The sequence below is a fragment of the Arachis hypogaea genome, chromosome 8, assembly GCF_003086295.3.
Source record: "Arachis hypogaea cultivar Tifrunner chromosome 8, arahy.Tifrunner.gnm2.J5K5, whole genome shotgun sequence".
NCBI lineage: Eukaryota > Viridiplantae > Streptophyta > Magnoliopsida > Fabales > Fabaceae > Arachis > Arachis hypogaea.
The window spans coordinates 5,141,948-5,165,174 of record NC_092043.1 but is presented as its reverse complement, the minus strand read 5'-3'; the positions used below and the strand labels follow the sequence as shown (position 1 = coordinate 5,165,174).

At 32.4% G+C, this 23,227-nt stretch overlaps 1 protein-coding gene across 1 annotated transcript in view; it reads right to left on the bottom strand.

Annotated features, from left to right (window-relative positions):
- LOC112705776 (replication factor C subunit 3-like) overlaps positions 1–23,227 on the bottom strand; it is a 56,013-nt gene that overhangs the window by 7,153 nt on the left and 25,633 nt on the right. The window contains exons 5-7 of the mRNA XM_072200078.1: positions 15,591–15,769; positions 15,186–15,322; positions 14,159–14,254 (exon numbers count right to left, since the gene is read on the bottom strand). Coding sequence (XP_072056179.1) covers positions 14,159–14,254; positions 15,186–15,322; positions 15,591–15,769 — 412 coding nt within the window. The remainder of the gene's footprint in view (positions 1–14,158; positions 14,255–15,185; positions 15,323–15,590; positions 15,770–23,227) is intronic.

The window sequence follows — 23,227 nt, the reverse complement described above, 5'->3', positions numbered from 1 at the left end:
CATTTGAGAAATAATTAAAATATTATATTAATTAAATTATTATTTAATTTGTAAAATTATGTATAAAAAAAATACTTTAATGATGTTATATATGTATTACTTCTAACTCTAAAAGAATTTAATTTTTATGCCACTTTAGAAGATTATACTTTATAATAATTTTTTTAACATTAAAAATCATAATAATAATGATTATTTAGATACTAATAAGTTAAAGGATGATTAATAATGAATTTTTAAAAATCGTTTATCGTTCTGTTTTAAATTCATAAGTTTGTAAAAATATAGATTTTTTGAAATTTAAACTAAAATGCAAAATTTAAATTTCTATTTTTATTCGTTTTAATTTTATGATATTTTATTTGAATTTAAATAGGGAGTATTTCTTATTCTTCGTTACCTTTAAAACATATATAAGTGTTAATAATCTGTACAACTAGTAAATAGAATAAGCCTAATTCGATTTACTATATACATGTTATACGGGAAGTAAATCAAATCATACTTATTCAATTTACATATATTTAGAGTAAAATATCGTTTTTGTCCTCAATGTTTGGGGTAAATTTTAAAGTTGTCCCTAACATTTCAATCGTCCTATTTAAGTCTATAACGTTTTAAAATTGACTCAATGTTGTCCTGCCGTTAGGGATCCGTTAACAGAATTAACGGCGGGACAAAATTGAGACGATTTTGAAACGTTAGGGACTTAAATAGAATGAAAACGTTGGGGACAAAAACAATCCATAGAAATAAATTTTAATTTTATCCTTTACTAATATCAATTTTTTACTGTATATAATATTCAATTTTTTTAATCACATCTAACTAAATTACACTTAATCACACTACTTTCATTCTAATTTTTTTTATATTTTTATATTAACTTATAACTTTAAGTATAAAATTATAAAAAAATAAATTTATTTAGAATAAAAGTAATGTGATTAAGTGTAATATACTTAGATGTGATTAAATAATAATTGAATACTATGTACAGTAAAAACTTGATATTATTGAAAAATAAAACTAAAATTTATTTCTATGTATCATTTTTGTTCCCAACGTTTTCGTCCTATTTAAGTCCTTAATGTTTCAAAATCGTCTCAATTTTGTCCCACCGTCAATTCTGTTAACGGATCCCTAATGGCAGGATAACATTGAATTAAAATTTTAAAACATTAGGGATTTAAATAAGACGATTGAAATATTAAAAATAACTTTGGAACTTATCCCAAAACATTGGGACAAAAACAATACTTTAATCTATAAATTAAATAGGCGTGTCATCTATTTATGTTTAGAACATCAATATAATTTTTAATTTCATTCATTTTATTGATATAAATTACTCTAATATTTGTGATGAATACATGCGTTTCTAGTAAAGTAATAAATATAATGCTCTTTGGAAAATAACCTATTACAAGAGATAATAAATAAAGTTATAAATTATGAACGTCAGTATTTAATCCTTTTTTTTAAATAAATGTAGTCTATTTAAAAACCGTTTAGAAAATATGATTAATCTAATTAGTAATATAAATTACCTTTTAAATTTTAGCTATTTATATAAAAACATAAAAAATTAAAATTTATTTAATTAATAAAAAAATACATATAAAGAATATTTAAAAATAAATGATCATTAGTTATATTTGTTTATAAGCACAGGACATTGAAATAAGAATATTGAAATACAAAATTATGTTTGAAAAATAAAATATGTACATAGACATTAAATTTTAAAATGTTAAATTAGTATATTTTGTGTTATTTTTGATAAAAAAATAAAGATATTACTTACATAAATTATTTTTATTTTTTTATTATTCTTATTAATTTTTATAATTATATTTTTTATCATTATATTTTTTTTAAAATTTGTGTAAAAAAATAAAAATAAATTAAACTTTTATAATTTATTTTTTTATATTTAATTTATTGTTAAACTATTTTTAACACCCAAATTAGTTACTAATTTAACACCCACTCTCGATCAGGTATATCCATAAATGAGGATATTAAGAGTTAGTATAGATTGACTTTTGAAAAAAAAATATTTATTTTTATTATTTTAAAAAATATTTTTTTTTAACAGACAAAAATTATTTTATATTTGGATAGACTTTTTAAAAAAAAATTAAATATTAAAAATGTCTTTTATTTTTTTTTTAAAAGCAAAGTATTGTTAGCTTTAAAAAAAATAATTTATGTTTTTTAATAAAAGTATTTTTTTCGAAGACATATTCAAATAAATTTTAAATTAAATAAAAGTATTTTATTTGTTTAAAAAATTATTTTTTAAATAAAAAAAATCAATTTAAACCAACACTAGTTATGCATGAGGTTACCAAGAGATCTAGCTTCTAAAGGAGTGTTTAGTAGCAATTTAGTAGCCATGAGCGAAAGGAAATCATGTTGAAGGATTTGGAGAGAAAGGGAGAAAAAGTAAATAAAGAATTTAGATTTGATTGGATAAAATTTTGACTTTTTAAAAGTATTTTGATAAAATTAGTTTTTTTTAATAAATTTTCAAAAGTTTTGGCAGTTATATTTAATAAGTTAAAATAAAAATAACTGTTAACTAGTACAAGTTATAAAAATATGTGTTTTATACAATTATTTAAAATATTTAAAATAATTTTAATAAATATAAATATGATAAATAATAAGAATAAATATAGATACTCATTAATATATAAAATTATATAAGACTTTTCAAATTTAAAATATCTTTATATTCATTTTCAATAACAAATTTGATTTTTAAAAACTAAAAACACAAACACATACATAATATTTTTTATTTTCCAAACACAAACCAAGGTGTTTGTAATTTTCAAAATCATAAACAACTCTAAAAGAGTTTTACTAAAATGGATCTTCATGTTTTTGAATCTTCTATTATCCATGAGTTTAAAAATAGATAAAAATAAAATAATTTTTTATGTTTTTTATTCAATACTCAAATAATTTATTAGAATTAATATCTTTTGTAGTACCAATACAATAACTTATATAAAAAGAAATAACTTAAATTAAAAGATAATAAAAACTTTGTAATTATTTAGGAGAATAAAAAAAATAAAGGCTTTAGAGATTTAGTAAAACCTTTCACAACCATTTTTTCCAAAATAATAAAACTTGTAAATAGGGTTAAATTCTTTAAAGTCTTTCTCTCTTCTTTAAAATCTTTCAAACCAAACTCACAAATACATGATAAGTGATAAACTCATTAGTTATATAAAACTATAAATAAATTAGACTTAATAATTTTTATTACTTCATTCCTAAACTATTCACTAGAGTTTGATTGAATTTAACTAGAACCATAGATCCTAGAGTAAAATTGAGGACATTATATCTATTTGTTCCATCATTTTATAGTAAAATTGAAGACATCATATCTATTTGTTCTATTAGATCTTTAGCTTTCATAATTTTCATTTTCTTTAAAGATGTTTGAAACAATACCTTTTTCTGAAGCTTTCAAGAATTATAGATTACTTTTGTATATTAAATCAAATTTTAACAAATTAGTTATCTGATTTATTTATTTATATATCAGGTCAACTTGGTAATCTATCAGTCTAATTATTTGACGATACAGGTCCCAAGAATAAGGAAAAAGATAAACATGATGGCAAAGCTAGGCTACAGAACTTGTGTTGTACTAAAGCAAGCTAAAAAGGTTTTAAAAATTGAAGATCTAAAAAATATGACAGTTATAGGTTGCAACAATTTGAAAGAGGTTTTCAATTCTATATTCATCACAAAATGAAAGGTTTCTAGTACTGTGAGTAATTTGTAATTTTTCATCCATTATTATCACTTGGTGTTATAGTAATATAGCCATCGTACTCTGTCCTTTGTTCGACATGTTTAATCACAATCTTTTGTAGATGTGTTTAAAATATAATTATTATGCAAACAAATACTTAAGTAGTTAAAAAAAAAGAAGCAATGAGCAAAATAACAATGAATCAGCCTTTTTTTTAAGTTCATGTATGAAATTTCGGGGGTTCAAAATTGTTGCATTTTTTTAAAAAGATTCACAATTTTGCGGCAGTTTCAAAACTGTCACAATTTTTTTTTAATTCCACTAACCAAAATAGCTGTGATTGTGCTAGCGGTTCTTCCGCAAAATCAAATCTCCATCCCTTAAATCACAACTTTTCTGGAACTATCGTTATGTCATTTTGCAGCGGTTTAAAACCGTCACAAATGTATAAAAATTTGCCGCTATTTAGTGTGCATCTTATAGTGACATATGATGCCAAGAATGTAATATTTTATTTTATATTTTATAAAAGAAAGATCTTAACTAATTTTTAATTATCTTCTTATAAATACAATATTTGAATTTTTTATCTTTTTATATTTTCAAAAAATAGTATATATAGTTTTTATCATTTGAATATTAAGAGAATGATTAGAACTCCCAATTAATATTCAAAATAAGTACTCCATCTCTTAATTACACACGTTGTTGAATTAAAGAGTATTCACTAGGCCACTAGGGTTTATAGAGTTTTTTGTACCCTCTTATGATTTTGAGAGTTTTTACCAAAATTGAGTGGTTAGAGTTTAGTCGTTATGCTAGGGTGAGATGGAAAACCGAGGGAGATAGAGGAGCTCTATGCCTTTGTTGAGTAGTGAAGATGGTGAGAATAAGGTAGAGGAAGAGGAGATTATTGTTTTAGAAGAGGATTAGAGGCTTCAACATATAAACAATTGAAGTAGTGCTCAATGCAATTTGGAGTTCTTCTTTGACAATGAAGCTAATGTTATTAGGGTGGAAAGAGGCTCACCAAAACTCATCAAACAATATATAATACACCTAAGGAGATGGAGTCCTTAAATGCAGATAGAAAAGCACTACTATTCGCTGATGGAATATGCCTAAATAATTCTACAAAACAAAGTCTGAACCTGAAAAGACCAGAAGAAAAAAATTCTCAATCAATGAAGGAACCCACACCAGTAAGCCTACTAAATAGCTTCTTTGAACTATCTATCCATGACCATAACAGCCGAAAAACCTTCATAAACCATAACCAACAGCAAGACAAAAACAACAACAACAGACAATCTCAGCCACCAAAAGAAGATTTTCAGACTAAACCAAATAACCTTTTAACCCATAGTTATAATATCAACCACCACCAATAGCACAAACCAAATCATAAACAATCACTAAGCTGAAAATTTTAAGACCCTAATTTTTTAAAATTAAATAATAAATTAATTGAGACTTATTTATTTGTCTATGATTTTATTTACAAAAAAAATATTTTACTAAATTTAATTTAACCATATTTTCATAATTTCAGTTTGAATTAATTAAAACTCATATAAATTTTATACGAATTAAGCTTTTTTGCATATTTACAATTATATTTTAGTTTAATGAGAAATAACAAGGATTTGATAATTTAATTTGAATAATTAAGATTTTTAGCTTAACTTTATAAACCAAAAGAAATTTAATTGAATTATCTCTAATTTAAAATTAGAGTACTTATTAAAAATTAATTAGTAAGTTGATAAACAAATATTATTCTTAAAGTAATTTTATTGGATTATATTTGGTTTTCAATTACTATCCTACCCTCTAATTTTATGAAAATACCTATATTACCCTTACTTCCTTTTTTTTACCCTAACTTTATTAACACACATAAAGAAGAAAGAACGAGAGAGAGAAAAGATCGAGAGGGAAACACAGGAAGAAGGAAGAAGAAGAGAGGGACAGGGACGGCATTGGTGGGCTTGGTCACCGTCATCACCGTTGAGCACGAGAATAGAGGAGAAAAAGTGAGAGACATAGAGAAGAGGAAGAATAGATGTCTCATTGTTGTCATGGCCATCGCCGTTGCTGGTGAGGGTTGAGTCCGTTGCCATCGCCGCCATTGTTGTCTGAGCCAACATCGGAGAATGCTGTCGTTGCATGAGGGTCCCGAGAGAGAGGTTCGAGGGTGAACTTGTTCCTATTGCTGCCAAGCTGTTGTCGTCTCCCACAGCTTTTGCTGGAGACTACGTCGCTGTGCTTTTAGTTTTCAGGAAGCGGCGCTATTGTTGCCAAAAAATCATCACTGGAGTTACTGTCACTTGTCCTATCTCTGTCTTATTTGTGCCGGTTCTATTCTTATCCGTAAGGATCACTAGAGCTACTGTTAGTCCAATTATCTTGTTTTCTCTACCTTGAATTATTGTGGGTCGTTGAATTTGTTGCAATTATTGTTATTGTGGCTGTCTCGTTTTGCTGCTGCTTTGTCAGAGCAGTTGTGAATGTTGTTTATGCTGGTCCAGTTGCATAGTTGAGTCACATTGAGTAGGTGATGTTTGTTTTGCAGATTTGGAATGCTTTGAAAATTTAACAAATAAGTTGAATGAGTTGATTAAGGTTTTATGACTTGATTATCTTTATTAAAATTTTATTAATTAATTTTTTATAATTTATGATTATTGAGACAGTGAGATAGAGACATAGAGACACAAAATCATATTTGGTAGATGAGACATAGATAAAGACATTGTATCTAGAGATACTGAAATAATGTATTTTATGTTATTCCTAACAAAAAAGATACACAAACACTAATAAGGGACACAACTTATTTTTTAATTTTTTCTTTTATTTTTTATAATTATATTTTTTGTCATTATATTTTTCTTCCTAAAATTTTTATATGAAAAAAAAAGTAAATTTGCCTTTCATAATTTGTTCTTTTTATATTTAGTTTATCACCAAACAAAATACAATAACACTAATTTTTGTGTCTTTATCTTTTGTGTTATATTCTTATTGTCCTGTCCGCATAACTAAACACAACCTTACGGTTGGAAGGAGACCTAGCTAAGGCATTTGTAATGGAAGATTGGGAGGAGAAGTCCTGAATTAGATGTTAAGGTGGAAAAACCAAAACACCAGATTTTTTCATGCAAAAAAATAGGATTGAAATAGAAGGAATAAAATCTAGAACTTAGAAGATGAGAATGGGGATTGGTGCACCACACCAGAAGCTATTGGAGCGAGAGCTCAAAGGTTTTTTGAGGACTTATTCAAGGATGGGTCTCCAAAAAATCCATAGTTGCTATTGAGAGAATTCGGAAAAAAAGGTCAGTGCTGTCAGGAGCAGAAATTTGATCAAGCCAATTACTGATGATGAGGTAAATATGTTTTTCAATTAATGCAGAAGTAGCCCTTGGTGAGGATGGTTTCATGACCAAATTCTTTCTATTCTACTGGTACACCATCAAAGCAAATGTGACAAGGGCAGTTAAGAATTTCTTCGGGGGAGAAAAATGCTAAAATATTTCAACCACACAAAAATACCTCATTCCAAAGGTTCAGAAATAAGAAACATGAATCAAGTTAGGCCTATTACCCTCAGTTCGATGTTCTATAAAATTATTTTCAAAATACTGGTTCATCAGTTATAAACCTACATGAATAAGATAATTAGTAAGAACCAAAGTGCTTTTATTCGAGGTAGACTGATTAGTGATAATATTTTGATTGCTCACGAATGTATACATTATTTGAAGAATAAAGTGGGTGGTGAGACTGATAAACCACTATTTTATGGTTTATTTTGTATTGAATTGAGTGAATTTTGTCAACTATTCTCATACTTATTCATATAAATTGCATGGTTTTATGAATCCTTCTTAATTTATGCTTAAGAGTGAAAACATGCTTCATAGGCCTTAAAAATGCTAATTCTTAATCCTCTCTTATTGTCATTCAATATCGTAATGTGTGTGTTAGGGCATAAATAGCTTAAAGGATGGAAAAGAAGCATGCAAAAGTAGAAAAAACACAAGAAATTGAAGAATTGAGAAGTTGGTACCAACGCATGCGCCTGGCTGACGTGTACGCGTGACTAGGTGCAGCAGTCAACCGACGCATACGCGTGACAAGTGGCACATGCCTCACTAAAGAGAACACGCTAGGGGCGATTTCAGAGTTCAATTCTGGCCCAGTTTCGAGCCCAGTCTGCATATTAGAGGTTGGGAGTGAAGGAGGATGAGGCATACATCCCATTAGTTTTAGTTTAGATAGTTTTGAATTCTAGCGAGAGAAACTCTCACTTCTCTCTAGGATTTAGTGTTCTCAATTCAATTTCACTTGGATCCTTTGGTTAGATCTTTGTTAATTTCAATTTTAGATTGCTTTAATTTGTAGTTTCTATTCTCCAATTTCATTTAGTGTTCTTGTTATTCTAGTTACTTTGAATCTTGAGTTTGGATCTTGTTAAGATTGATTTCTATTAATGCATTGAAGAATTTCATGTTTATTGTTGTTAATTGCTTTATTATTGTTAGTCGTTTGTAGTGGGTAGGTTTAATTTGAATTGTTCTTTCAATTTTACAATGTCTTTTATTCTTGCTCACCAAGTGTTTGAGGAAATGTCACTTATAACTATGGAGTAAATTTATATTCTTGGCTTTGGGATTGAGTATTGGAAACTCTTGAATTGTCAAAGCCTATGGTTGATTGAGTATTGGAAGTTTCTTGTTAGCTTGAACTTCACTAAAGCTAGTCTTTCACTAGGAGTTGGCTAGGACTTGTGAACTCAAGTTAATTATACCCACTTGACTTTCCTTCATTTGTTAGAGGATAACTAAGTGGAAGCAATAGACAATTCTCATCACAATTGATGTTGACAATAGGGATAGAAACTTCAATTCTCTCTCCTAGCTAAGACCTTTATATTGATTTATTGTTATTCACCTTTACTAGTTTTGAATTCTTAGGCCTCTCACTTTAATTTCATATCTCTTATTCTTATATGCTTTTAGTTGTAGTTATCTTGATACATGCTTCTTAGTTAGACAATGCTTGCTTGATATTTCTAGTTATCTTAATCTAATTGTTAGTTGTTTATTGCTTTTATATATTTGTCATTTTACTTCTTTTGTAAGCAATCAAAAACCCCAAAATTCCTAACCAACAATGTGCATTTTAGTGCAAGTCCTTGAAAGAACGACATGGGATTCTACTCCCAGTTATTGATTGGATTGTTGTGACACTCTTGTAACTTTGATTTGAGGATACTTTGTCGGTTAGGACTATACTTTACGATATTGAATTGAAAAATCTTTTGATCAATTCTTAACTACCATTTATCTTCCATCAGAGAAAAATATGGCTTTGAAGATCGAGATGAGCATAGAGTACGATAGGGTGGAATGGAGTTTCCTATGGTTGTTAACGAAGAAGTTAGATTTTTGTCAAAGGTGGATAAAGGAGTGTGTGATTATGACATCTTATTCTATTATTGTGGATGGTTCTCCGACTAGTTTCTTTAAACCAAGCAGAGGGCTCTGACAAGGAGACTTCCTCTCCCCATACTTTTTTAATCTGTGCAGAAAGTTTATCCCATCTGCTCCACAAGGAAGAATAAAATAACCTAATCCAATGGCTATGGCTGAATAGTAAATGCCTACCCATTACCCATATCCTATTTGCATACGACTCTCTTCCTTTTTGTAAGGCTTCCAGGACTAATTGTGACAACCTAATACAAATTCTCCAACATTATTGTGAAGTTAGTGGACAAGTCATTAATTTTAAATGTTGGTTATTTTTTCAGTAAAAATCCCTCTCTACAAGTTCAATTAGAGTTGTTTGAAGCACTACAGATGCCTAATGTGGGTATGCAAGATAAGTATTTGGGCCTATTGTCAATTATAGGCAGATTTAATAAAGAGACATTTTTTTTGTTAAAGAAAAATTGCTTAAGAAGCTATAACGCTGGAAGAGATAGAACATTATTATTAGCTAGCGGAAAAGAGATTCTAATAAATGTGATCGGGACTGCTATTCCAATATATACATTATGGTGTTTGGGCTGCAAGACATTTTCCTAGATGAATTGCATAAGCTAACGATGCAATTTTGGTGGGGTCAGAAACAAGATGAGAAACGGATGCAGTGGATAAGCTAGGATACATTAAGCAAGAACAAAAAACAAGGAGGAATGGAGTTTAAGGATCTGAAAGCATTACCTTGCTATGCTGGTTAAGCAAGGTTGGAGGCTATTAACCAATGTTCTGAAAATCGATCCGAATTGGCTGGTTTGAGTGGGTTAATTGAAAACCGGTCATTTGGTCAGTTTAGAGAACTGCCAAAATCAGCCGGGTTATATATAAATATATATATATAAAAACCCAACCCAGTTACCCACCCCACCCCTCCCCTCCCCTTTCCTTTTCTCTCCCTCTTTGAGAAATCCTAAACCCAGCCACCGTCACCATCTTATCGTCGCACTCTTCTCATCGTTCCTCTCCTCGTCGCCATCGGTCGGTTGTCGTCTATTCGGATCGTTCCTCTTCTCATCGCCTCGGTCGATCATCGTCTCTTCTAATCTTGCTCTCTCTCTCTCTCCCCCCCCCCCTCTCTGTAGCTCTCTTCAAGGCCTCTGTTGCTGTCACTTCTCCTTAATCCTCAATCCTTCATTTTCTTTTTCTAATTTGTTGGATTCTGATTATTGGATTTGAGTTGTTGATGGTGCTTTGTTAATTCTGGTTGTTGAATTTGAATGAAAATATTGTTTATGATAGAATCTGATTAAATTATTTAAATTATATTTTAAATTTTTAATAATTTCATTTTATAATTAATTAATCGATTGAACCCCGATTAAATCTCTAAACCATTAAACCAATTATTTTACTGGTTTATTGACCGATCGGTCTCACAATCTTGCTATTAACGAATCAGCAATTTCTTTTATAAAATGTACAACCATAAATATTTTAGATACACCTCTTTTTTTGGGGTACAACTAAGAGTAAGACCCTATTGGGCCTAGAAAAGTCTCCTTAAAAGGAGAAAAATTTTGGAGAAAGACACAAAATAGATAGTCTCAGCAAACTGTTGTTAAAATCATGGAGATCCTTGGTTGAAAAACCAACTCCCGTTTCAAGTTCAAGGTAATGAATGCACATATGACACCTAACTTGGGTGAGACAACTTATTGAACCATCGGGGGAGTGGAAGCAAGAACTCATCCGAGCCAACTTTAGTCCTGTTACTACCCATCAAATTTTGAAAATAGACATTGAGAAAGGAGAAAAAATAGCTTTGTGGATATATAACAACCCTGGTAACTATAAAGTATCCTCAGGGTACAGCCATTGGAATACTTGCCAAGTCAATTTCAAAATCAGATATGTAGAGGAGCATCTAGAAATTGAAGACCCATCCAAAGGTAAAGTGATTTTTTGTCGAGAAAACATTAGTGTTTGGGACAAATCCGTATTAGCTAGTGCTATTTCAAGAGACCTCAATCTAAGAAGTTGGGAATGGTGAAAATTGGTGAGAGAGAACATCAAAGGACAACAAAAATCGGCGAAGAGAATGTCACAACTCACAACTAGTTTACTTTCCTTCTTGAAGAAACCTACTCTATGAGTAAAGAAGCTCTGTTGTGTGTTACCCCTTTTTTTTCGGACACTAATCTTTTCTTTTATTTGATTTTTCAATGTAATAAAATTTCTAATGACTTTAGAAAAAAAATGGCGCACGTGGTTGTATATCGCAGGACTTTATATTTGATTTTACCGTTTTTTTTTTGTCACCGTCAATTTGAAAGATATTTTCTGCTTCCTGCTTTTGTGTATGTGATGTTATTTTGAACAAAAGAACACAATTAGAAGAGTTATACCTAAACATTTTCTTTTTTAACAGTAGAATTATAGCTAAACATTGCCTCAAAGCTAAAGATAAAAAGAAATTGATATATGGTCAATACATTTTTCTTTTTCAAATTTTTTTCAAGAGTTGATTTTGAAGAAACATGCTTTTATTTATATTCAACTATATAATATTGTCTCAAAGATAACAAAACAGGAATAAAGTATACCTTGTTCTTAATATTTTAAAAAAATTAAAAATATCTCTAATATATATATTTTTTAATTTTATCTTTAACGTTTTTAATAAGTTTTGATTTTATTCTATTGATTAATTTTTTTTACAGTCAATTCATGATCAATATTTTTTTTTTAATTTTACCCCCTCTCAAGAATACAAATTTCTATCTCTATCTATTAACTATAATTGTCAAAGAACTCTTCAAATTCAAAATTCCCAAAAACTCGCTCATCAATAACTCCTCTATTGATTCTATTTAACCCTCTTTCCTTTCACGCTACATTAATCTTCAATATAAATTCATTTCATTATTCATTTTTTCCTTTTTTTCGCCATGTCTTCTTCTCGATTTATCTTTTCTTTTTCTCCCCATCTTATCTGCTTCAGCTCACAATGGTTACGACAACAATGATGCTGAGGCCGGTGAAGGTGACACTGCCGATCTTTATTCAAAGTCATTTATCCTTGCCAAGATTTATTGTCTCGTAGTGATCTTCATCATGACATTCATCGTCGAAGTATCCATGTACATGCTAAAATTGAACGAGAATTTTCTTGTTTTGGAAATACAGTTTTGTTGGGAGAGTGTTCTTAAGAACAACCATGATGTATTTTCTTGGCGATGCTAACAAGATTTTAGGGGATTTGACGGACAAAGTGTTATGATGATGATGGGTACAGAGGGTGCTAAAATTGAACGAGAGTTTTCTTGTTTTGGAAACGCAGTACTGTTAGTAGAGTGTTCTTGAGAACAACAATGATGTATTTTCTTGGCAATGCTAACAAGATTTTAGGGGACTTGATGGACAAAGTGTTGTGATGATAATGGGTATAGAGATGAGGGTAGGGCTAGCAACATGTACTCTATCCGCGGGTACCCAACTCAATCAGGTAGGGTTGCCTACCCAACCCACTGCGGGTAGGGTAGAGTATGGTGCGTGCTATGTGTAATGAAGAAAGTGGGTATTGAACCCATGACCTCTTTTTTGAAAAATTTCAAAGTAACTACTTAGCTAATCATTTAAATTGCTAATTTAATACATTTGTTCTTTTTTATATAAAGTTAACCTACAATCAAAATAAAACTTAAAAAAAATTCATATATCACAGGTTCGCCGTTTTTCAAATTCTCTTCACTCGAAAACCTTTAGTTCTTCCTCATTCCTCTATCACTGCAACTCTAAGTTCTTTTTCCTTCCTCTATCGCTGCAACACCCGGCGTCGATGCAACGCCTCCTTGCTACTCTCCCTGTTCATTGCACCGTCACTTCTCACCGCGTCATTCTCCCTGTTCGCGGTGTCCATTATCCTCTCCGCCGCTGCTCTGTGATCTCGTCTCCATTCGCGTCTGTTACGCCGTCCCCCACCTCGTCCGCTGCTCTGTGATCTGCATCGCTCGCTCAATAGAAGCCGTCATCTGTAGTCAACAGCATCGTCACATAGCCGTCGATTGTCCCTCCTCCTCCACTTCAGGTTGGATAACCTCACCCTCTTTGTAATTTATTGTGCTGAAGGTGTATTCTGTATTTTTTGTGTTTGTTAGTTATGAATTTTGATGATTTGCAGTATATTTGTGCTCTAAACCTTGCTTGATTTTTTGCAGCCGCAACATGCATGTGCTTGTTTTGTGCATCTTTTATGATTGTTTTGTTATTTCTGTAGATAGGATTGGGTAAGGTAGGGTTGAGAATTTTAGAGTGCAAGTAAGGTTAAAATTGAGTTTTAAAAAAAAATTTAACCTGCGGGTAGAGTTAGAATAGAGTTTAAAGTATACTCTACCTATTGTTAGTCCTAGATGAGGGGATAAAATTAAAAAAAAATCATAAAGTGATTGTTAAAAAGTTAACAAAAAATAAATTTTAAATTATTAAAAACGTTAAAAATAAAATTAAAACAAATTAAATATATGAGTATTTTTGAAATTTTTTAAAAAGATTAGAGATAAAAAGTATAGTTATAATCAATTTGATAAAGAGGAAATGCTAGTGAAGAAAAACAATGCAAATAATATATACAAGAAAATAAATGTTTAAAAGTATCCAATGAGTTTAAAGCTATGTTATAGTTTATTCTATTGTTATATTTTCATGTAAAATTTAAAATTTCATATTTTATTTTCTATTTTACCCAGAAGTAATTTATACAGAAAATTACTATATTTCTTTCTGTTATTTAGTTGGTTGTCTAATATACCAAACATTTGCCACGGGTATAAATAGTTAAATACATACAGAAAACTATATTTTCAGAAGTCACAGATTTACTTACTGTCTTGGACTTTGCTCTTCCAGCATACTTTTGGAAATAATCAAAATATCATATTCCCATCCTGTTAAAATTAAATCTTCTTCTCCGAGGATATCCCTGAAAATTAAAGTAATTAGTCATTTAGGTAACTGGATACACAAGCGGGAAAACCAAATATTTCTCTAAATATTTCCTTCCCCAAAGCAAGGCCATGTGATTTTTAGAATTTATGGGTTTATTTTCTATATAATTTTTTAATTAAAATAATTCTATTTTTCCTCTCTATTTCTATAATACACTATTTTTACTTTTATTGACATGATCATTTTTAATTGGATGCAATTATAAAAGAATAAGTAAATCATAAAAAATAAAAAAATGTAAATATTGACAAAAATATTCCGAAAGATCAAAATAACAAAATAGTTCTAAAAAAATTTTAAAACATGACAAAGGTAATAAAAATAACTTTTTTTTTAATAAATAACAAACGACTTTTTTTATTTGACAAACAATTTGTATAATTGATAGATCAAAATTTTTGCAAAAATATTACGGTAACTATTTAAAAGTTTTTTTTTAACAAAGATAACTATTTAAAAGTTAAATGTAGACAATTAGACCAAAATTTTATATCTTGATTTACTTTTTTTTTAAAACTTTTTTCATTAAAAAAAAACAATTTATTTGGCATAAAATCACCAATAAAAATAAAAATTCATTGTTCTAAAAATAAGATTAGCTCCATATTTAAAAGGAAAAAACCTCAAATAAAGATGAATTTTGTAAATATAGTTAAAAAATTATCCATGAATATATATATATATATATATATATATATATATATATATATATATATATATATATAATCGCATTTTTATAAAATTACTTAAATAGTTATGTTATATGTATATTATTAAAAGTTTGCAACTAAATAAATTATTGGTATAAAATTTATATTGAAATATAAAATTTATATTAAAAATATAAAATAATGTGTTCACAAAAGGTAATCTACTAAAATTTGTTATATTTGAAAGTGACTTACTTATTTCGGCAAGTTGCTTCCAATGAACGAATGGCTTGGCGGAGATTGTTTCTTGACCGGAAAATAATCTTATTGAGTAAGCCCCGTGATAATTGTTTGCCTTCTTTCTCTCCGATATGTTCCAAAATCCGAAGAATCTGTTTTAATTTTAGTTCATCCAAATTAAGCATTGAAAGAATGCACAGGACTTACTTTAATTTCGAAGGTATAATAAATAAAGTAATTAAAAAGAGGTAGAAATCATGTGCAATTAATTTTATTTGAAGTTAATAGTTGAGAATCGTTAAATAATTTGATAGATTTGTCTAAATTATTTTCTAATAATTCTCAACTATCAACTTTGCAAAAAATTAACTGTACGTAAGTTTTCAGCTAAAAAAAATAGTGATAGTGGTGAGTGGTAACCTCTTGGGATGAAGGTGGTGAAAGGCGAAGAGTGGTGCAAAGTGGTTTGATAGGGTGGAGCTTAGATTCGTCGGAACAACAAAAGAACACCTTATTACATCCTTTATACTTTTCTAGTTGCCACTTAATATACAACAACGATTCTATTGATAGCTTCTCCGCCTCATACAATACGATTGCTGCGCTCTCACAAAAATATATGTACTAGTTAGAACTTATTAATTAATAATAGGCTATATAACGTGTACATACAAAATTAATCATTAAATTAACTATTTATATAGAATAAAGTATGTTTTTATCTCTACTATTGTCAAAAAAATTTTAAAATATCTTTAATATTTAATTCGTTTTAATTTTATCTTAACGTTTTTTATAAGTTTTTAATTTTATTCTTATTGTTAAAATTTTTATGATCAACATAAAGTCAACATTTTTCTTTTCAATTTTACTTCTAAAATCCATTCATCATCACTATCATTTCTCTCTCTTTTTTGAACCATTCTCCTCTCTCTTTTAAATATTCTCTTTCCAAACTTTGATTGTCACACAACAACAACACCACCACCGAACCCCTGCCTTCTTCAATGGGTCTCTGATTTCAACGGCAAATCTTTTCCATGGCCTCTTTCTCACGCTACGGTATCTAACTTCCTTTAACACTATGTGTTTTGGGGATTGCCTGAAACAGTGATTTAGGCCTGGATGTGAGATCCAGACTCTTTCTAAGGCAACATCCGACTTGTTCTTGTGCTGAGGTACCGCCATCCGAGTTCCTCATGAGGAGGTGGAGAGTGGTACCTGCAAGAGACTCTGATACTTAAGTTAGCAAGGGCTTTAGGCAAGTTTTAGTATATTAAAACATGATTATACCCGAGGGGTGTCAGTGTATTTATAGTAGAATCGATAATTATCTTTTTGGAGTAGTTCCATCTTTGTTGGTGGATGACCATTCCCTTTATCTTGAGAGTTTACTGGAATCTATCTTTAAGTGGAGATAGAGATAGTAGGAGAGATCGGGAAGTGTTCCAGGGGTTACCTGAAACGGAGAGGTCGATCTCGGACGAGACCTTCTGGTATGGTCGAGACTGGCGTGCCCGATCTATTGGAGTGGGAGGAGCTGCTGATCCTCATTCACCGGAGGGGGGCAGTACCTGCAAGAGACTCCGATACTTAAGTCAGTACGGGCTTTAGGCAGGTTTTTTTTGTGTATAATTGGAGTATCAGTATACCTGGGTGCTCCAGTGTATTTATAGTAGTGTTTTGATGAGCTCCCTTTGAGATAAGTTTGTTATCTTATCTTTCGTGGGTGAGGTCACTATCTTTTGGCCAACCGCCTTTTAGTGGGTGGTGATTCTCCTTCTTTGGTCCAGAGTATGAACAGGAAGGCAGTTACTTATTTTAGATAAGTAAAGTTGGACCTTTCTTGCCACAAGAGGTCGGATAAGTTAAGAGGTCATCCATTTTGGATGGGCCTTTTATCCTTATTAGATCTGACTTTGTCGTGGGTCTGATAAACCCCAATTTTAGGGTTTATCTTGTGTAGAATTTGGGAGGTTTTATCAGTATTTTTTGCACTTATTCATATAAATTGCATGGTTTTGTGTTTTCTTCCTAATTTTGCTTCATGGTTGAAAACATGCTTCTTTGACCTTAAAAATGCTATATTTTAATCCTCTTCTATTACCATTCTATGTCGTGATGTGTTTGTTAAGTGATTTCAGAGTTTACAGGGCAAGAATGGCTTAGAAGATAGAAGGAAAGAATGTACAAGTGGAAGGAATATGAAGAATTGAGCTTTGGAGAATTGGCCGCGACGCGCACGCGTGGGTGCAAGAGGATAGGACTAGCGCGCGAGAGTTGACACATTCGCATGGATTGGCGAAAATCCCACCGACACGTATGCATGCCTGACGCGTACGCGTGGATTGCAAAAATCAAACGACGCGCATGCGTGACGCTCAGCATGTGACCTCATTAATGAAATCGTGGCTGGCGATTTCTGAGGAGCTCCAGGCCCAAATCCAACTGGATTCTACATGGAAAAGACCCAAGAATTAATGAGGGAAAAGGGGGGATCATTCATTCATACTTTACACACAATTTTAGCTAGTTTTTGGTTCTTGTTCTTCTAGAGAGAGAAACCTTTATCCCTCTCTAGATTTAGTTTGATTTGATCTTCCATTGTTGAAATTCTGAATTGGGTTTTATTAATCTTAGTTTCAATTACTTAATTTGAATTCTCTAGTATAATTTTGTTTAGATCTTGTGTTTGAATTTGAATTTTCTTGTTATTTCCCATTTTCTTCTCATTTTAAGAACTTTTTGGATCTTGAATTTCTATTAGTGCATTGATGTTTCCCATAATTAATAGTGTTGTTTGAGTTGTTTTCCATTGATAATTGTTAGTGGGTACTTGTAATTTCCAATTAATTTGCAATTTGAATATGTCTTTTGTTAGTGCATACCATGTGTTTGATGAAATATTTTCTTTGATTATAGAGTAGTTTTCTTTACTCTTGGTCTAGGCTAAGGGAATTGGGTAAACTTGAGTCATTGGGTCTAACTGATTTGGTGATTTGAGAACCCTTAGTGGTCAATTTAATAACTATTGACACTAGCCTACTACTAAGTCAATTAGTAGCTAGGTTAGGACTTATAGATTGATGTTGATCAAGGCATTTGACATACTTCAAGCATAGAAGTAAACTTAATGAGCTTGGTTCCTCACAATTGTCAAGATATGGTTATTAGACAAGGATGGTGACCCCAATTCCTATGCCTAGCCAAGAGTTTCTTTTATTATTCATATTTGAAAACTAAAAAATCCCAATTGCTTGATTTTTGTTATAGTTAGTTTAGTTATTTGATTAGTTCTAGAGTAGAAATAGATTACATGTTCTCTTGCTAGATAGAAATTGCTCATACCTTACTTTAGTTACTTGATTTAGTTTCTTGCACTTTAAGATTCCTTACAAGTTAAGTCTAATAGTTTAAATTCTTGATCATGACTCCCGACCCCGGAATTCTAACCAATAATGATGCACATGTTTGCCCATTCCTTGTTGACGACCCGAGGTTTGAATACTTCGATTTACTTTTATTGAGGTTAAACTTTGTGACAACCATATTAAAATTTGATTTGAGGATCCATTGTTAGTTAGGACTATACTTGCAACGTAAATATTTTATCGGGGAATCGTTGCAACGTATGCCTTGATATTGGTTATGTGAATATGTGGATATTATAGATAGTTTACTTGCTTTCAATATTTTGTTTTAGTTTAGATTTCTTTTAATACATGAGCTATGTCTCCCAAGTTTGATGACTCGGTCTCAACCGAACTCTAGCTTAGCCGAGCTTGATATTGAGATTGAAAGAACTTTGTTGCACACTCGGCAAGCTAGGCGGCGGTTGGACTATACGGCTAGTGTTTCGGTCTCTTTTGAGGAACCCTTCGAACCACTAGATAGAACCGAGAGCGACTTGGAGTCCACAACTTCCTATTCTTCTGTTGGCACCACTAACACATCTTTGCATCCCACAAGTGAAAATTCTATGGTGGAGCCACGTAGAATCACCTTGTAAAAACAAGGGGCTCCGGATCTTATTCTTCAACCATTGCAAGCTAGGTACCCAAATCTTGATCCAAACTTTGAGTTGAAGAATTGTTTGATAAATTTGCTTCCCATGTATTATGGACTTCTGGGCCAAGACCCAATTAGACATCTAAGAGATTTTCAAGTTACTTGTTCTATGGCTCGAAGGCATGGGGCCGATGAGATTGCTATTATGGTTTTTGCCTTCCCCTTCTCTCTTGAGGGGCAAGAGAAAGAGTGGTTCTATTCCCAACTGGATGAGGTAGTGACCGAATGGGATTTGTTGAGAAGAGAGTTTTTAGATAAGTTCTTTCCGCTGGAGAAGACCAACTACATTCGAAAAGAAATCTCTGGTATAATGCAAAAGGACCAAGAGACCTTGTATGAGTATTGGACTCGATTCAAGAGACCATTAGAATCTTGTCCACACCATGGATTGGACACTCACTTGCTCATTAGTTATTTTACCAGAGGTCTTTGCGCAACGGACAAGAGATTGCTCACTGCTTCTAGTGGTGGTTCCCTTTCCAAAAACAAGACGGTGGCAGAAGCTTGGAGCTTGATAAATGATATCACCGAGGCTACACAACATGTAAGGGGTGAGGAGCAACTCCCTCAAAGGTGTAGTGGAAGCACCCCCTTCCGAATCAAGTTGGACAAAAGTGCTTGGGGACATGACTACTCTCCTAATGGAGATGTGCAAGGAACAAAAGGTATTCTACTCAATCCAAGCCGTCCAAATCCCACTCCAAACACCCAAACTCCAAGGGCCTCCTAGAGTATGTGGTTTATGCTCTAGCACCGCACATTACACCAACCAATGCCATCAAATACAAGAGAATTACGCCCTTGCGATAGCCAATGTGAATGATGAGCGGATAATTTATACGCTTTTTGGCATTGTTTTTAGTATGTTTTAGTTAGTTTTTAGTATATTTTTATTAGTTTTTAGTTAAAATTTACTTTTCTGGACTTTACTATGAGTTTGTGTATTTTTCTGTGATTTCAGGTATTTTCTAGCTGAAATTGAGGGACCTGAGCAAAAATCTGATTCAGAGGCTGAAAAGGACTGCAGATGCTGTTGGATTATGACCTCCCTGCACTCAAAGTGGATTTTCTGGAGCTACAGAAGCCCAATTGGCGCGTTCTCAAGTGCGTTGGAAAGTAGACATCGTGGGCTTTCCAGAAATATATAATAGTTCATACTTTGCCCGAGATTTGACGGCCCAAACTGGCGTTCCAAATCAGCTCAAAATTGCCCGGCGTTAAATGCCGGAACTGGCACAAGAATGGGAGTTAAACGCCCAAACTGGCATAAAAGCTGGCGTTTAACTCCAAGAAGAGTCTCTACACGAAAATGCTTCAATGCTCAGCCCAAGCACACACCAAGTGGGCCCGGAAGTGGATTTTTATGTCATTTACTCATCCTTGTAAACCCTAGGCTACTAGTTCTCTACAAATAGGACCTTTTGCTATTGTATTTTCATCTTTAGATCTTTGAATCTTTTGATCACGTTTTGGGGGCTGGCCTCTCGGCCATGCCTAGACCTTGTTCTTATGTACTTTCAACGGTGGAGTTTCTACACACCATAGATTAAGGTGTGGAGCTCTGCTGTACCTCGAGTATTAATGCAATTACTATTGTTCTTCTATTCAATTCAGCTCATTCTTGTTCTAAGATATTCATTCGCACCCAAGAACATGATGAATGTGATGATTATGTGACGTTCATCATCATTCTCACTTATGAACGCGTGCCTGACAACACTCCTGTTCTACAAGCAAACAAGGCTTGAATGTTTATCTCTTGGATTTCTTAATTGGAATCTTCGTGGTATAAGCTAGAATTGATGGCGGCATTCAAGAGAATCCGGAAGGTCTAAACCTTGTCTGTGGTATTCTGAGTAGGATTCAATGATTGAATGACGGTGACGAGCTTCAAACTCCTGAAGGCTGGGCGTTAATGACAGACGCAAAAGAATCACTGGATTCTATTCCAACCTTATTGAGAACCGACAGATGATTAGCCGTGCTGTGACAGAGCGCGTTGAACATTTTCACTGAGAGGACGGGACTGTGGCCACTGACAACGGTGATGCCCAACATACAGCTTGCCATAGAAGGGAGTAAGAAGGATTGGATGAAGACAGTAGGAAAAGCAGAGAGACGGAAGGGACAAAGCATCTCCATACGCTTATCTGAAATTCTCACCAATGAATTACATAAGTATCTCTATCTTTATTTTATGCTTTATTCATAAATCATTCATAACCATTTGAATCTGCCTGACTGAGATTTACAAGATGACCATAGCTTGCTTCATACCAACAATCTCCGTGGGATCGACCCTTACTTGCATAAGGTTTATTACTTGGACGACCTAGTGCACGTGCTGGTTAGTTGCGCGAAGTTGTGATAAAAAGTTGAGATTGCAATTGAGCGTACCATGTTGATGGCGCCATTGATGATCACAATTTCGTGCACCAGTGAACTATAACAACCGTCCACCCTATCAATCTCAAGGCCAAAATAATTACTTTCATAGTAATAGTTCCAACCAAGGGTGGAGGGACAATGCACAAGGGAGAAATCAAAATCAAAGATGGAACAACTCCTTTTCTCATTACCACAACAATCACCAATCTTCATCCCAATATCACAACAACAACCATCAAGCCAACAAAAATCACCATACCCAATCATACCAAGCACCCCACCAAAACCAAAACAACCACTCTAGATATCAACCACCTCATCAAAGACAACCATCCAACCAATCTTCTTCCTCCTCCACCAACCAAGGTGATGATCCTAACCGTGCACTTTATCATGGGTAAGAAAGACTTAGAGATATGGTAGAAAAACATGAAGAGAACAATAGGGCCCAATTTAGTAACTTGAATGCTCAATTGTCCAACATCACCGATATGCTTTCAAGGATGTCTTTACCTTCCTCCAACAATACCAACCAACCTTCAAACTCTTCTAACCTTCCATCCCAACCCCTTTCAAACCCAAAGGGCAGTCTCAACGCCGTCACTCTACGGTCGGGGACTACATTGGAGGAGATACCTCCTAGGGCCATGGAAGACATTCATGAGGAGAAAGTGGTTGTTGAAGTTCCACATGAAGAAGAGGAAGTAGACACAAGGCAAGAGGAAGAAGAAGTGAGCCTTAAGGAGCCCAAGAGGAAGGCTATAATGGATGAATCCATTCCCATCTCATTCCCTTCCATGGTAAAAAAGGCCAAGAAAACTCCAGAGTTTGATTTGAACATGCTTCAAGTATTCAAGAAGGTTGAGGTAACTATCTCACTTCTTGATGCCATTCAACAAATTCCGAAGTACGCTACGTTTTTAAAGGACTTGTGCACACACAAAGATATGATTGGTGAGTTGGAAACATTGTCATTGAGTAGTTTCATTTCTTCATTGATGAAGCCTATTCCAGAAAAGTGTAGTGCCCCTAGACCATGTTTAGTGTCTTGTCGTATTAGTGGAGTCACTTTTCATGACTTTATGTGTGATTTAGGGGCTTGTGTAAGTATCATGCCACTCTCTATATTTGCAAGGTTGAAGTTAGCTCTATTGAAAAGGTCGGCAGCCAAATTTACCTTAGTTGACAAGAGTGTGATCACCGTAGTGGGGATAGCGGAAGATGTGCTTGTGGCAATCAAGGATTTGGCGTTTTCGGTTGATTTCTATATCCTTGAAATTCCTCAGACGGATAATAAAAGTTCTTCCTCCATTTTGCTTGATAGACCTTTCTTGAAGACCTCTAAATTCAAATTGGATGCCTTTACCAGCACACACTCTTTTGAGGTATGATAAATCACCATTTTATGGTTTATATTGTGTTTAATTGGGTGGTTTTTATCAAGCTTTTCACCAACTTATTTATATGATTTGCATGATTTTACAATTCCTTCTTAGTTTAGTTCTATGATTGAAAACTTGCTTCTTAGAGATCTTTTTACTGTGTATTTTAATTTTTCTTTATACCATTCGATGCCGTGACCCGTGTGTTAAGTGTTTCAG